This window comes from Leucoraja erinacea, chromosome 13 (genome assembly GCF_028641065.1).
Source record: "Leucoraja erinacea ecotype New England chromosome 13, Leri_hhj_1, whole genome shotgun sequence".
NCBI classification, from domain to species: Eukaryota; Metazoa; Chordata; class Chondrichthyes; order Rajiformes; family Rajidae; genus Leucoraja; species Leucoraja erinaceus.
Window position 1 is genome coordinate 13,104,262 of NC_073389.1, and position 14,722 is coordinate 13,118,983.

Below are 14,722 nucleotides of genomic sequence, written 5' to 3' on the forward strand. Positions count from 1 at the left end.
GGTTATCCGCAGTCTTCCCATGGTCCTTGAAGCTGGGTTATCCGTGGTCTTCCCACGGTCCCTGAAACTAGGTTATCCGCAGTTTTCCCACGGTTCAAGAGGCTGGGTTATCCCCAGTCTTCCCACGGTCCCTGAAGCTGGGTTATTCGTGGTCTTCCCACGGTCCCTGAAGCTGGGTTACCCGTGGTTTTCCCGTGGTCTCTGAAGTCGGATTATCCGTGGTTTCCCGTGGTACCTGTGGTTTTCCCATGGCCTCCAAAGTTGGGTTCCTGCGGTCTTCCCGTGGCCTCCGAAGTCCGGTTACCTGCGGTCTTCCCGCGGTCTCTGAAGTCCGGTACCCGCGGTCTTCCCGCGGTCTTGGAGAACGGGTTACCAGCGGTCTTCTCCCGGTCCGGGAAGGCAGGTTACCTGCAGTCTTCTGAGGTTCCATGGTCCCCGCAGCCAGGCTTCTTCCTGCGGTTGGCATTCCCCACGGCCCTTGTAGTTGGGACCTAAAATGCGGGCGAAACTCAGCGGATGCAGCAGCATCTATGGAACCTTGTAGCAGGGATCCTTGCGGTGTCGGGGGCCGTCGTGGCTTAGAAAACGGGGTTTCCCTCGCGGTCCCTGATAAAGGGCTTCCCTGCGATTCTGTGGTCGGCTTCGGATATCCCCGCGATTCGCAGCCGGGATCCCCCCCACCCCTGGCGGTCCCTGTAGAAGGGAGCCGGGTGGCGCTGGGGTTCCGACCTCGGACCTCCAGCAGGAGCTCTGAACGCTTCCTGCAGTAAAAAAGAGACCTGAAAAAGTTAAAAACTTACCTTCAGGTCCGAGCTTTTGGAAGCAGAGCTCCAACAGCCTGTCGTTTGCGCAATGCGAGAGACGATATGTCGCGCATGCTTGCTGGCGGGGTTTTCACGTAGCCACTCACGTGACTCCGAAGTAAAATTGTAGCCTGATTCATTACTATGAGAATGTGGCTTGCCTATCCTGGTGTACTGCTAGGAGTTAGGACCATTCATTGTCTTCTAAGTATGGTTCTTATGATGTGAAATTTCTAAATATACACTTGCACAAACGTTGCTCCTTGCTGCTGATATGCTTTGGCCACCACGAACAGCTCTTCTGGCTGCCTGACTTTTAAATCCTTCTTTTGTCTTTCTGTTCAGTGCTGATCTAATGTTTCAGCACACCAAGACCCTTTTTTTTTGTGTGGGGTGGAATAGTAATGCAGCAGTTGATGCTGATACCTGCTCTAGCAATCCTCATTCAATTCCGTAGACACAAGGAACTGCAGATGCTGGATCTTTCATGGAACACATTGTGCTGGAGTAACTTGATGGACGTTTAAGTGAGGTTTTGGGTCAAAATTCTTCCTCAGATTGATTGTAGTGGGGAGGAGAAAGCTGGAAAAGAGGTGGGTTCAAAGCCTGGAAAATTATAGTTGGATACTGGTGAGGTGAGTGTTTGATTGGCAGATGGATGACAAAGGCTAAAAATAGAAATTAGACAAAGAGGTGACAGAACGGGACCAAATGAGGCAAGGATACAAATAGGTATTGATAAGGAGAGAGCCAGTGTGAAAGAGGAGTGAAACGCGAAGCCAAAGAGAGGAACATAGGTGGAGTGGATTGGAGGGGGGTGGGGGTGGGAGGGGGCTAAGATATTAGGACAATGGTACGTAAATTTGAAAAATACTGATTTTGCAAATGAAAGGCCGCTCATATGTTGAAGGAATATATATATTTTTTTACATTTCTGATTTCATGAATGTTTAAATAGCACAGAAATTCTGAAATTTAATCATAATATTTTTTTTTCCTAATTTTGAGCAAGCATCTCATTGCTCTCATTAATTGAAAACAGGTTATCAATGAACCAAGTAGATATTTGAGCTGTGGGGCATTGCTCTACAAACACTAGATCATGGAAATTGGGAGAGGAGGTTTCAGTGAGTTCTGTATGGGTGCAGGAGGTAGCACCAATGCAGTCGTCCATGTGGCGGAGGTAGATTTCAGTGAGTTCTGTATGGGTGATAGTCTGAAAAAGGGTCTCGACCCGAAACGTCACCTTTTCCTTCGCTCCATAGATGCTGCCTCACCCGCTGAGTTTCTCCAGCATTTTTATCTACTAGATAATGGAAAGTCAGCTCAGAGACCATCTGGAAACATAAATTCAGTAGGTGATAATTTTTGGAATGAGAGTTTTGTGACGAATAGGGCAAGGTAGAAATGAAAGAAAACAATGTTAAAATAGAACTAAGTAAAGGATTAGTGTTATGGTTGACTGCACAGGATGCTGTAGTTTCAATATCTGAGTCATTCCAAAACCTGAATTTGGATTGTTTTCTCTGGACTGTCAGAGATTGAGGGGGGCGCTGGGGTCGAGGAAAGAGCGTTCACGTCGTGGCCCTGTTTCCAACAATCTTTCCACCACCACGCACAAGAAGCGGAAGACAGACATCATTGTATGCGGATGCCGAGAAGTGTGTACTCTGGCTGAACAACTTCTAATCTTGAGTGTGCAAGAAGACGAAGGGGAGCGCTGATAGAAGTATATAAAATCATGAGAGGCATAGATAGGGTAGACATTCAGAACCCTTTTTCCCTGGGTGAAAATGTCAAAGCCTAGAGGGTATAGCTTTAAGGTCAGAGGAGGAAATTTCAAAAGAGATGTGCGGAGCAAGTTTTATTTTTACACCGAGAATAGTGGATGCCTGGATCGTGCTGTTAAGGATGGTGGTGGAAGCAGAAATTATAGCACCATTTAAGAAGCTTTTAGATAAGTATATGGAAGGACATAGAATGGAGGGATATTGTTCATGTGCAGGCAGAAATTAATTTAACTCGGCATCTTGTTCAGCACAGACCTTGTGTGATAATGGGCGTTCCTGCCCTGTGTCATTCTGTTCCATGTTCATCCCTGTGGCCCTGATCTTTGACTTTCAGAATTATTACCTTCAACTAATTTCTCAATTTCTCTGTTATCACCTCTCAACAGATTTGGCGAAAAACTTTTTTGCAGGTCTTATCACTTTCATGCAGATTTCTCAAAAGTGATCATTTATTTTGCCTGGATTTTGTGCTAATCATTATTGAAGAAAACAGTTGACTAGAACACTTTTTTTCTTGTCTTGGCTTACAATATGATTAAACCATCTGGTCATGCTGACTTTCAAATAAAATATGAGATTTTACTATACTCAGATAAATATGGAATGAATTGGTATTCACTAATAATCCTTTGTTTGCTTCTTAGCAACTACTTCAACCAACTATCCAAGTGATGGAAAAGTAATTCTTCAACCATATTACAGCCCTGGAACCTCACTAAGTTCATCTACACTCACGGCATTTTCGACTGTGTCTTCTTATTTTCCAGATTCTTCTCCAGGTAAACTATTGTCTTGTATGCATATATATAAATCTGAAATTAAATGTGTCCAAGTGGCATGGATTATCAAATGGAAATTTGATAAAATAAAGTTATTACAAAGATAGTAAAAGAAGACTTGGTTAGAACCAGGAATAAAATGTGAAGGATATGCCTTTGCATTGCTGGGAGATCAAAGTAGTAATTATCGGGACTATATTTGATGAATTTTCAAGATACTCTAATTTGCCTCAGAGTAGGTAGGAGTTCGAGAAAAGATATTGAGAATAATTGTATTGTGTTCAATTTATTGCCATTATCTCATAAGAGACAACAAAATGGATTTTCCTTACAGTCAAGTAACATAAAAATAAATAATAAATAAATAAAACATATATTAAAAAAAAACACCAAAAAAAACCCACAGTAGTCCACAGACACAGAAGTCCACGACACAACATAACCCTACAGCGGCACCAACGTTAAGGAAGGTACCATAGTCCAGCCAACCTCCCCGCCAATCTTCCCAGATGTTCACCCGTGGTCGGGGCCTCCTGAGCACCTGCAGTCGCCGACACGGGAGGCCCGATGCTCAGGCCCTCTCGCCGGGAACGATGGAACCCCGACGCCGAACCCTGACGGAGACCATCGTCAGCGGCCCGGACCTCCAGATCAGCCACCTCCCACTGGAGTCCGCGGCTCCCGAAGTCCACAAGCCGAGCCGGGCGGAGTCACAGGACTCCGCGATGTTGATCAGTGCCACCCGCATTGGGAGCTCTGCGAACCACAGCTCCGCGATGTCGGTGCAGCAGGCCCAGCACTCTGGAGCTCCAAACGGCGATCCCCGGTAAGGCATCGCCTGCCCCGCGATGTATCCAACGCTGCGCCGCCGCTGCTGGAGCTCTGGTCGGTCCCGGCAGGAGAGGCCACGGCAATCCAGTAGGTAGGCTGCGGGGGAGGGGGGGGGGGAGCGAGGACGCGACTCGAATAATAGTCGCATCATCTCCAGGAAGCGACTGAAGGACGGTATCCCCCTTACAGTACCCTCTTTCCCCACATAATGACATTTAAAAAACCCGACAAAAAACGCTCTTCAAACATAACAAAAAAAGCAAAAAGATACCGGACTGAAGGCGGAGGCAGCTAGCAACAGCGCCACTGGAGAATAATCATCTGAGCCTCCACCTGAGCAATCTATCTTGTAGACATATCAGTGCTGGAGAAAAATTAGATAAACTAAGTACCTGCTCCTTTTCCTTTTGGGTATCCAGAATAATGGCCACAGCCTTTCCATAAATTAGGAATTTTTAGATTGTCATATTAGATTTTAATTAATGCTATTTTTGATGACATAATATGGTTGATGATATAATATGGTTCCACCAACATCCTCCTGATGTGCTATAGAGAAAAGGCAGGATTACAGTAATTGTTTAAACTGCCACAACCTTCTCCATATTATGCAAATCTGAGGTTGACTCAACAGTTGGAGTGTGGGACCATGAGATTTTTGATTTGCCTGTAAAATAAATGCTGTATACTTCTTGGTCAACATACTGGTGGACTTTTTCACACAAAGAGTTGTGAGTCTGTGGAATTCTCTGCCTCAGAGGGCAGTGGAGGCCGGTTCTCTGGATACTTTCAATACTTTCAGGGGATATGGGGAGAAGGCAGGAATGGGGTGCTCATTGTGGATGATCAGCCATGATCACATTGAATGGTGGTGCTGGTTCGAAGGGCTGAATGGCTTACTCCTGCCTTCTCCTGCACATATTGTCTAGTGTCTATTGTCTATTGTACTGGTAATTGCAAGTACTAGAATATTGAACTACTATTTTGACTTAATGTGAGAGAATTTGCAAGAAGGGATGACATTAGATTTAAATTTAGTAACTCACGGTTAACACATTTATTCAGTTTAATTTAGAGATACAGCATGGAAACAGGCCCTTTGATCCACCGAGTCAGCACTGACCTGTGATCCCCGCACAATAACGCAATCCTACACACACTAGGGACTACTTACAATTTTACCAAGCCAATTAACATAAAAAACATGTATGTCTTTGGAGTGTGGGAGGAAATTGGAGCGCCCAGAGAAAACCCAGGTACAAACTCTGTACAGCCAGCACCCGTAGGCAGGATCGAACCGGGTCTTTGGCACTGTAAGGCAGCAATTCTACTGCAGCGCTACTGTGCCGAAGCAGTTAAGGCCATTTTTCTGTTGGTTAAAGTTTTACAAACATGAAATATGATCTCTTTCATGCAGGTACCACTGCTACTTCCAAAATGGATAAGGGCAGTGACGTGAGTGATCGTGAATTTGTAGGTGTCACGAGCAATTGGAAAAAGCTCATGTTTTTTGAAGAAGATGTATTCTGCCAAAAGGTCCTAACAGCTATACAGGTCTGGGTCAGTCTGTTTGGTTGGCCAAATGGAATGAATCCTATTTCTATCCCAGAGTCACTAAGAAGGTAAGTACAGAAAATGATTAAAAAAAATCATGCAGTTATAAATAATTATGATTACCATTTTTCACCAGCTTGATCAACATTTGAATGCATTTATGTGAACATTGGGAGAGAAACAGCATAAGGAAATTAAATAATTCATTTCCACAGTGAAGTTTTGCAAATACCAATTAATAGACTACATGATTTGTTTTGGATGGTATCTATTGGAGGTTGAATGTTGGTCAGGACACCATTCCACAATTACTCAAATAGTGCCTTGCGAATTTTTACATACAAATGAGAGGGCAGATAAGTATTCTTTCATCCTTTAATTCTAAAAGATAGTATTTCAGATGCTCGACTGAAGTATCAACCAGTGTAATTAAATAGAATCCAGAATAGTTTATCTTCATGGTGAGAATGATATAACATACACATTTTCCTTAAGGTGTCATAGGAGGTGACAGTTTACATCATGAAGAATCATGTAGTGTCTACATCAATGTTAAAGTACTAACTAAATAATCTTTTCTATATTTTATTTTGCAAATTATCTAAATACATGTCTTCTGGTTACTGACCTTTACGTCAGGGGAAACACTTTTTTTCTATTTCATCAAATTTTGAAAAGCCCCAGTAAATTTCATAATTAACGGACAGGAAGGCAACTCAAGCTTCTCTAATAAACCTTCAATAAACTCCATGGTGATTGCCATTAATTTCATTGAGATAATAATGTTTAAAAGTTTACTCATCATTGACTTCTCCAGTGCTGCACTGAAGTCAAACTGCTTATACCCCTCGGGAGGAACCTGCAGCTCATAAGCCACCTTCGACCCATGGCTGAAACATTTGGAATATAAATTTTTGAGAAAAAACTTGATGGAAACAATTAGCAATCAGGCTATCATTGACAGTATGTATAATGATACTAGGTTAATTAGTAATTCCCAAGTGATGGTTCTTCAACGGAAAGAAATGTTGATCCCAAGAGCAATTAGGAATGAGTAATAAAATCTCGCTTTGCCAGTGATGCCAATATTCCCTCCAAAAATGTAAGGGTGAGCCTCAATGCAGACCGGAATAACAACACCTTATATTCTATCTCCCTTCTATAGTCGCGATCCTGCTGCAGAATCTGGACCTGAAACAAAAACTATCACTTTGTCTACACAAATGCTACCTAACCTGCTAAGTAATTCCAGCAGTTTGCTTGAGGAACCTTATGGCCACCGCTGGTTTTTCCCTTGTGTGCTTTTCCCTTAAAATGAATGTTATGGCTCTTCTCTGCAGCCCTGACTGATAACTCAAAGGGAAACTGCTGACATTGCAGTGAAGCACCTTCATATGCTGAGCCCAACATCAGTTTATGTTCCTTGAACCTAGCGTTTCAATGTAAGTGTGCAATCCGGTCTAGATACTTGAAGAGAGGAATGCTATTAAAACCATGGATGATGAAAGGACAGAGATGAGGAGAGACATTTAGAAAGGCAGGGAAAGAGTTGAAAACAATCTCAGATATAAAGGTGAAAACACTATAATGTGAAAGGCATTGTTTGGAATGAAACAGAAAGATAACAGGAATTTAAGGTTAAACTAGAGAAGTTCAAATTTTGATAACTATAAGAAGAAAAGCCTTTTTCTCTAACTTTTAAATTATAATAATAAATAGTATTTTCAGGGAGTAATAATCTTATTATAAATCTAAATGGCCTTTCATTTTGGACAAGCAACATCACAGGTAATCTACTCAGGGAAATTGAAGGGTTGTAGGTTTCCGAATCATAGATAAACAATGGAAAATGTTGATAACAGTGAAGTAAATAAGGACAGCATAGTGGTGTTTGCTGGTAGAGTTGCTGCCTCCTACCACCAACTTTCGATCCTGACCTCGTGTGGTGTCTATGTGGAGATTGCACGCTCTTGTGACCACATGGGTTAACTCTGGGTGCTCCTGTTTCGTCCCAATCCTCAAAACAGGTTTGTAGATTTGGTTTGTAATTTAATTGGCTCTCTCAATATTGCTCCTAATGATAAGAAAATGGGATAATATCGAACTCGCATGAATGGGTGATCAGTGGTCGGTGTGGATTCAGTGGACCAAAGGGCCTATCTCCTAGCTGCATCTCTAACCTAAACTAAAGTACAAAATCATTGTATATCTAAAGGTAACATTTCTTCTGAATGCAGAATAAAATCATGCAGAAAGGGAACAAAAACAATTTATGATCTGCTGAACCATCTAAGTGGCCATCATTTGCTTGGTCTGACAGCAAACCAGATATTGCCCAGTGACCCTGTGGAATGTATATTACAATTGCATTGGCACTATTCAACACTTCTCGTTTTCCTAAGGTAAATAAATATTTTGTTTTATATTAACATGGCACTTAATGAATGGGGGGGGGGGGGGGATTTATTAGGAACCAGAGGGGTAACTCTTTCACACAAAGGTTGGTAGGTGTTGGAAGATGTAGTTGAGGCAGCTACTATACAGCTACATGACTGAGCTAAGTTTCCCTCTCAACCCCATTCTCCTGTCTTTTTCCCCATAACCCCCGACACCTGCACTAATCAGGAATAAAAATCCCACAGTAGAACCCATCTTCTTGTGTTGCATCACAACCTGGTTAGGGAACAACTCCATCCAAAACAGCAAGACATTTGTAGAGAGTTGTGGACGTAGCCCAGACTTCAGCAAGACCGCCAGTGTAATGAAGGAACAGTTTTATCCTGGTCACTCCCTCTTCTCCCCTCTTCCATCAGGCAAGAAGTTTGAAAATACATACCTCCAGATTCGGGAGCAGTTTCTTCTCAGCTGTTATCAGGCAACAGAATGGTCCTCCCATCAACTACAGTGCAGTCCTGACCTCCCATCTTCATCATTGGAGAAATTTGAACTATCTTTAATCGGACTTCAATGTTATATCATGCACTAAATGTTGTACCCTTTATCCTTTATCTGTGCACTCTGGGCTGCTTGAATGTATTCATGTATTCTTTTCTTTAACTGGATAGCATGCAAACAAAAACCTTTCACTGTACCTCGTACTTGTGACTAAACATAGTTTCTATTTTATGCTTCTTGCTTATGGTTAAAATTTGTTATGGTTACTATTTTAAATCTTTGGAAAGCTCATTGTAAGTCTTGAATTGATTGTTTTTTCTGGACAACAGTGGCATTAAATGTCCTGCTACCAAAACTTAGTTTGCAGCCATTCAGTTTTCTTACAGATCACCACATTCAAGAGTTAGAAATATTTGTATCTGGGAGGAAAACTTGAAAATTATGGTGGTTGCATAGGCATAATTAGTTATACTGTCAAATTGAACTTGACAACTTCATACTATACATCGAAAGGGAGATACAAAACTGCTTCTAAGAGGTGTAAATTTATTGTGTTAGCATGTTCTTACAAAACCCTTAACTTCCAAGCTACTCTCACAATCACAAACATTTCTGATTTTGATCTGGTCTGGTTGTTCTTAATTTTCTCTGAGTCAAATCAATTATTTCCCTACCGTTGTGCCATTAGAAGAACCACAAAGACTCGGTGGCTATAGAAGGCAAACTATTAGCACCTCCTTCAGGCAATTAGAAGTATAATATACAATGCTTTATTAGCATTGTCCCTATCCCTTGAACAAATTACAAATAAATGATGTAGGCTTAATAGTTTATGCTTGGCTCAGAATGATTAGTTCTGCACTTCTGATTTATGATATTTGCATTAACATTTATTTTATACATTAATTATGGCAACCTAAGGTACAACATTTATATTTTACTCTATCAGAGATTTTACCTTTGCATCTTTGGAAATTAAATATAGTCTTTTATTATCAATTATTCCTTATTCATGTATTAGCTATTTGGCTGGTTCTGAATTCCAGCTTGAAGGGATGAAACCTTTCAGTTATTCTGCTTCAAAGCTCCAAGGCTTTTCAGGCTATTCAGATTATTGAATATGAAAATCTATTATCATAGTGTATTCCAATTTCAGAGCTAAAAAGGTGTCTAGATATATTATTGTGCTTGCCCCAAAGGTACTATAAACAAAGTACATTAATAATATTCAGTCTCTGGGTACAATTAAGAATATGTTTCTTTCTCTTTTAATTATGATTTATTATAGAGCTCAAGGAGCTTGCCTTGCACACGTGAAACCGGAGTTCTTATTGGAGCCTGAACAGTTTAAGCAATGGAATCAATTACAGGTATACATTTTCCAGCGCAACCAAACACACGTTAAATTCATGTAACATTTGACTCCATATCGTAACATTTTCTATTCGCATTGTAAACCATGCATTTTGATGAATCTTCCTGTGGATATATTTTACTTCCTGACTCTTGATAGTCAATTACTAAGGAAGTTTATAATTTACCCAATGATTTTTTTGCTTTTAAAAATATCAAGTGATGATGTGCATTTATGTATTGCTTGTTGCTAACGTTAATTAGTATACCGAATATTGCATATCTTAATTATATGGACTAAACAGTTCTGCAAATACTGTTGCCTATCATTCATTATTACCAGATCATGTATATGTTTTTGTGGTGTACTGCATTTCTATCCAAGCACCCTTAACAGAAACTGAGATGCTTCTTCAATAATACCATATTTTACACAGACAAAATTCTAAGCATTGGTGGATTTAAGTGTACACTAAGCCCTATTCTGTACAATCACCAACCTATTCCAAATCACTGATTCACTAAATTCAAAGAATATGTTTACCTGTTGCAGTTAAAAGGAGCAAAATCGGATGGTGCTTAAAAACAGGCACAGTAACAGTGATTATCCCATAGGCATTCAACCTCATATAGGCAGTAAGCAAACTTTGTGCTGCCCCGCAGCAAAGTGATAATGGGATCAACCTAGCCCTATTGTGCTACTGTGAAGTGTGATTGTAGACTACGATGACTTTCAAGACATATCCCTCTTCAGAATGGTTCAATGGTTATAGAATAGTAAGATTAAACGAGTACTTACCAGTACGAAGTTTGATCTGTATTTTATGAGGAGTTACGATGAGGGATTACGTGAAGAAGAACCCACCCAGTGCGCAGGCGCGGCATACTTCCAAGCAGCGGTGTGGAATCACAGGTAGACACAATATTTGAAGTAAAGATAGTAAAGATTAAAGAGACATCAGTTTTCTAGTTTGATCCATATACTGAGGGTGGGAGCGGAGGGCACGTAATCCCTCATCGTAACTCCTCATAAAATACAGATCAAACTTCGTACTGGTAAGTACTCGTTTAATCTTACTATTTTACTTCGGAGTCACGTGAGTGACTACGTGAAGACTTCAAAGGTCTGTGATTTCAAACCGTGTAACAGCTATATCACTCGCTGCCGAAGTTTTTGAGGGAGGAAGTGGTATCTAAAGACCAACGAATCTGTTTGTTTTTTAAAACAAAAAATGTTTATTAAACAATAACAAATCAAAATAGCTCCCTTGGGCTTAAATTATAAATTTGCAGTTTCTAAAATCTTTTCTGCAAACAAATCTTTTTTCATCAGCGGTTTGTCATAAAATATTCGGAACGTCGACTCCCTTGACCATCCTGCTGTGCTTAGGATGTGGTCTATGGGAACATCCATCCGTTCCGCCGCTGACGTAGATGCTGCCCTAGTAGAATGGGATTTAAAAACGTCAGTGTTAATCCCTGCAGCTTTCAGGACCTGTTTTAACCACCTAGATATGGTTTGGCTGGTTACCCGTCCAAAAGGCTTCTTGTGGCTGACCCATAAGGCTTTTTCACTCCCTCTAAGTGTATGGGTTGTGTCTACATAGTTGTGTATGTGGGTCACTACACACAGCCTAGGTTCTGGAGGGTAGGCCCGGAAGATTAATGGTGAGTTGGGCATACCTGGCCTACTTTGTTTAACTAAACCCGGCATGACGAATGTGATGCAGTCTGGGGTAGTTACCATGTTGTCCAGTCGTAGTTTATGTAACGACTGGACCCTTTGTGCAGAGACGAGCGCCATTAGCATGAGTGTCTTGAGAGTAGATTGCTCTAGACTGAGGGATCCCGCCGGTGGCCATCCTCTGAGGTGTGATAACACGACACTTATATCCCATACATGGGTATATCTGGGTGTAGGGGGTTTGTTGTTGTAAATCCCCTTGAGGAGTTTTATGACTAGCGGGTGGGACCCTATGCTATGGTGTCCTGTTGGCATGAGGTAAGCAGACAGGGCACTTCGTGCTGCATTCACGGCACTGTAGCTCATCTTCTGGTCATGGTGTAAGTGGGCCAGGAACTCCAACACGTCGGTGATTGAGGCTGTCTCATACGACGTCCCTGCGTCCAAGCAGTATTGCTCCCATTTCTTGACGTATGTCAGGTACTGCTTTTTAGTTGAGTCCCGCAGGGCTGCCGACATGGTGGTGATTGTTCGTTCTGATAGACCCAGTCCCTGGTAAGGCCTGGTTAAAACCTACAAACCAGGAGTTTTAAATTTTGATGGCATGGATGACTTATGCCGGATACTGGGTGAGTCAATAGTTGTGGGTCACTATGAAAGACCATTGGTGACTCAACCACCATGTCGTGAAAGACTGGGAACCATGGTTGGGTAGGCCAGTCGGGTACGACCAAAATTCCTGAAGCAGAGTCTGTCTGTATTTTCTGGAGTACCCGACTGATGAGGCAGAAGGGAGGGAAAGCATAGAAGAAGAAATTTCCCCAATCCAGCATGAAGGCATCTACCGCTGCTGGGTCTGGTTCCCAAGCCACATACATGGATAACTGGTGATTCAATCTAGACGCAAACAAATCTATATCTGGCGTTCCATATTGCTTGATAATTTTTGCAAAAATTTTTGGATCTAACATCCATTCGATGTTATCATTGAATTTTCGTGACCTGGTGTCTGCCACTGTGTTTAGCTTACCTGGTAGATAGGCAGCTGATAACCAAATATGTCTCTTGACACACCATTGCCAGATTGTATTAGCCAATTTGTCGCATGATAATGATTTTATGCCACCCATGTGTTTGATGTAAGCCACCACCGTTGTATTGTCAATCAGTAACCTAACATGCACGTGCTGCATCTTAGATGCATATGCTTTTAGCCCATAATAGGCGGCCAGCATTTCCAAATAGTTTATGCCTAGTGAGTGTAGTAGCGATGACTCTGAATTAGTCCATCTGCCACCTGTGCTGGATATAGAGTTAGTAGCTCCCCAGCCTAAAGCACTGGCATCCGTCGTGATGACTAAGTTAGGATTAGTGATGACAATGGGACTGTAACTGTGCCAAACATTTTCTGACCACCACTGAAGTTCTGATATAGCTTCAGTGGGTAAATACATTGTTCGGTCATAATGCCCCCTACTTTGATGTAGTGCATGTGCCCTTGCTCTTTGCAGATTTTGATAATGCAAGGGTCCAAATTGTGTAGCTGGAAATGCTGCTACAATACTTCCAATTACTCTGGCAACATGCCGGATCCTTGGTTGTTTGTTAACGATTAAATTGTTGCATGCTTGTGCTAATGCAACCTTTTTATCCCTTGGCAGAGTAACAGTCATGTGGATTGAATCAATGGTGAAGCCTAGATAGTCCATGTTAGTTGACGGCTTCAATTTTGATTTATCTGGGTGTAGAACAAATCCCAACGTTTCAAGGAGCTGTTTAGTAGCTAAAACTGCTGCCACAGCTAATTCCTTGGTTCTTCCCAATATGAGAATATCGTCCAGATAAGCCATGACTAGATATTTTTGTTCTCTTAGTATTTTCATGGCTACTTTAAGAATTTTGGTAAATAATCTGGGAGCTGACGTTAGGCCATTGGGCAATGTTCTATACTGCCATAGTTGCCCCATCCAGATAAATTTCAGGTATCTAAAATGATCCTTGTGAATGGGTACTAAATAGTAAGCATCTTTGATATCTATGCTTGCCATGAAGTATCCCTTTGAGATCAGTTGTCTGGCAGTGACAAATGTCTCCATTTTGAAATGTAGATACTCAACAGATTGATTTAGTGATGTTAGATCAATGATGATGCGACATCCACCATCTTTTTTGGTTTTAGTAAATATGTTTGATACAAATTCCAATGGCTCATGTCTGGTCCTTTCAATGACTCCTTTAGACATGAGCCTTTCTAGTTCAGCCTGTCCTTCCCGCTTCTCTTTTTCAGTGGGAAGGAATACCCTTTGGGGTATATGCTGAACCGGCGGTATTATGCCTGTTTTAAATTCAATTTTGTATCCACTAATACTGTTGAGTATGTATTTGTTGTTAGTGATAGTACACCAAACATTTTTGAACAAGCGTAATCGCCCTCCTGTTAATAAAACACCCTTGTTCAGTGTATGTTGACAGGAACCAGACCCACCTACCTCCAAGTTCATTTTTGGGAGCGTCTCCGTTTGTAGGTTTGGGTCGATGGTGTTCTTGATGGTACTGTCACAGGGCGGCGCATCTTCCCACGGCTCCGCTCTGGGCCCCTCTCTAAAAAAGAGCTGTGGGGGTAGTGAGGAGCGGTCGCCAGGCTTTCACCAGTCCGGTATCTGCTGGTGGATGCCGAGGGGTGCTGCCAACTGGGTGTCTTCGCCCTGCTCGGCGCTGGTCCTGCCCTCATGAGGCCCACAGGTTTGGCAGCCTCTTCGAGTTCCTTCAGCCTTTTCCCGAGGTCAGCCCCAAATAGCAGTGCCTCTTTCTCTGGCGCAGGGGCTCTACATAGCCCCGCATATTTGGGGTTGAGGGCAGGCCTAATGTTTTCCCGCCTCAAATTGTTCATTTCGAAGTGGGTGTTGCACATAAGTGCAAGGACATCCTGTTGGGGGGTGGTGAGGTCCATATTCTCAGCGGACCGAGCAAAGGCGGTGATGGCCGCGGTATGGAGCTTCAAGATGCGCTGCATCTTTAGCTCTTGGCTTCTGA

At 42.1% G+C, this 14,722-nt stretch overlaps 1 protein-coding gene across 1 annotated transcript in view; it reads left to right on the plus strand.

The window, feature by feature from the left end:
• The window catches only part of LOC129703105 (cilia- and flagella-associated protein 47-like), a 422,488-nt gene that overhangs the window by 125,721 nt on the left and 282,045 nt on the right, over positions 1 to 14,722 (plus strand). Inside the window, exons 28-31 of the mRNA XM_055645303.1 lie at positions 3,238 to 3,372; positions 5,621 to 5,825; positions 7,995 to 8,159; positions 9,941 to 10,022. Coding sequence (XP_055501278.1) covers positions 3,238 to 3,372; positions 5,621 to 5,825; positions 7,995 to 8,159; positions 9,941 to 10,022 — 587 coding nt within the window. The remainder of the gene's footprint in view (positions 1 to 3,237; positions 3,373 to 5,620; positions 5,826 to 7,994; positions 8,160 to 9,940; positions 10,023 to 14,722) is intronic.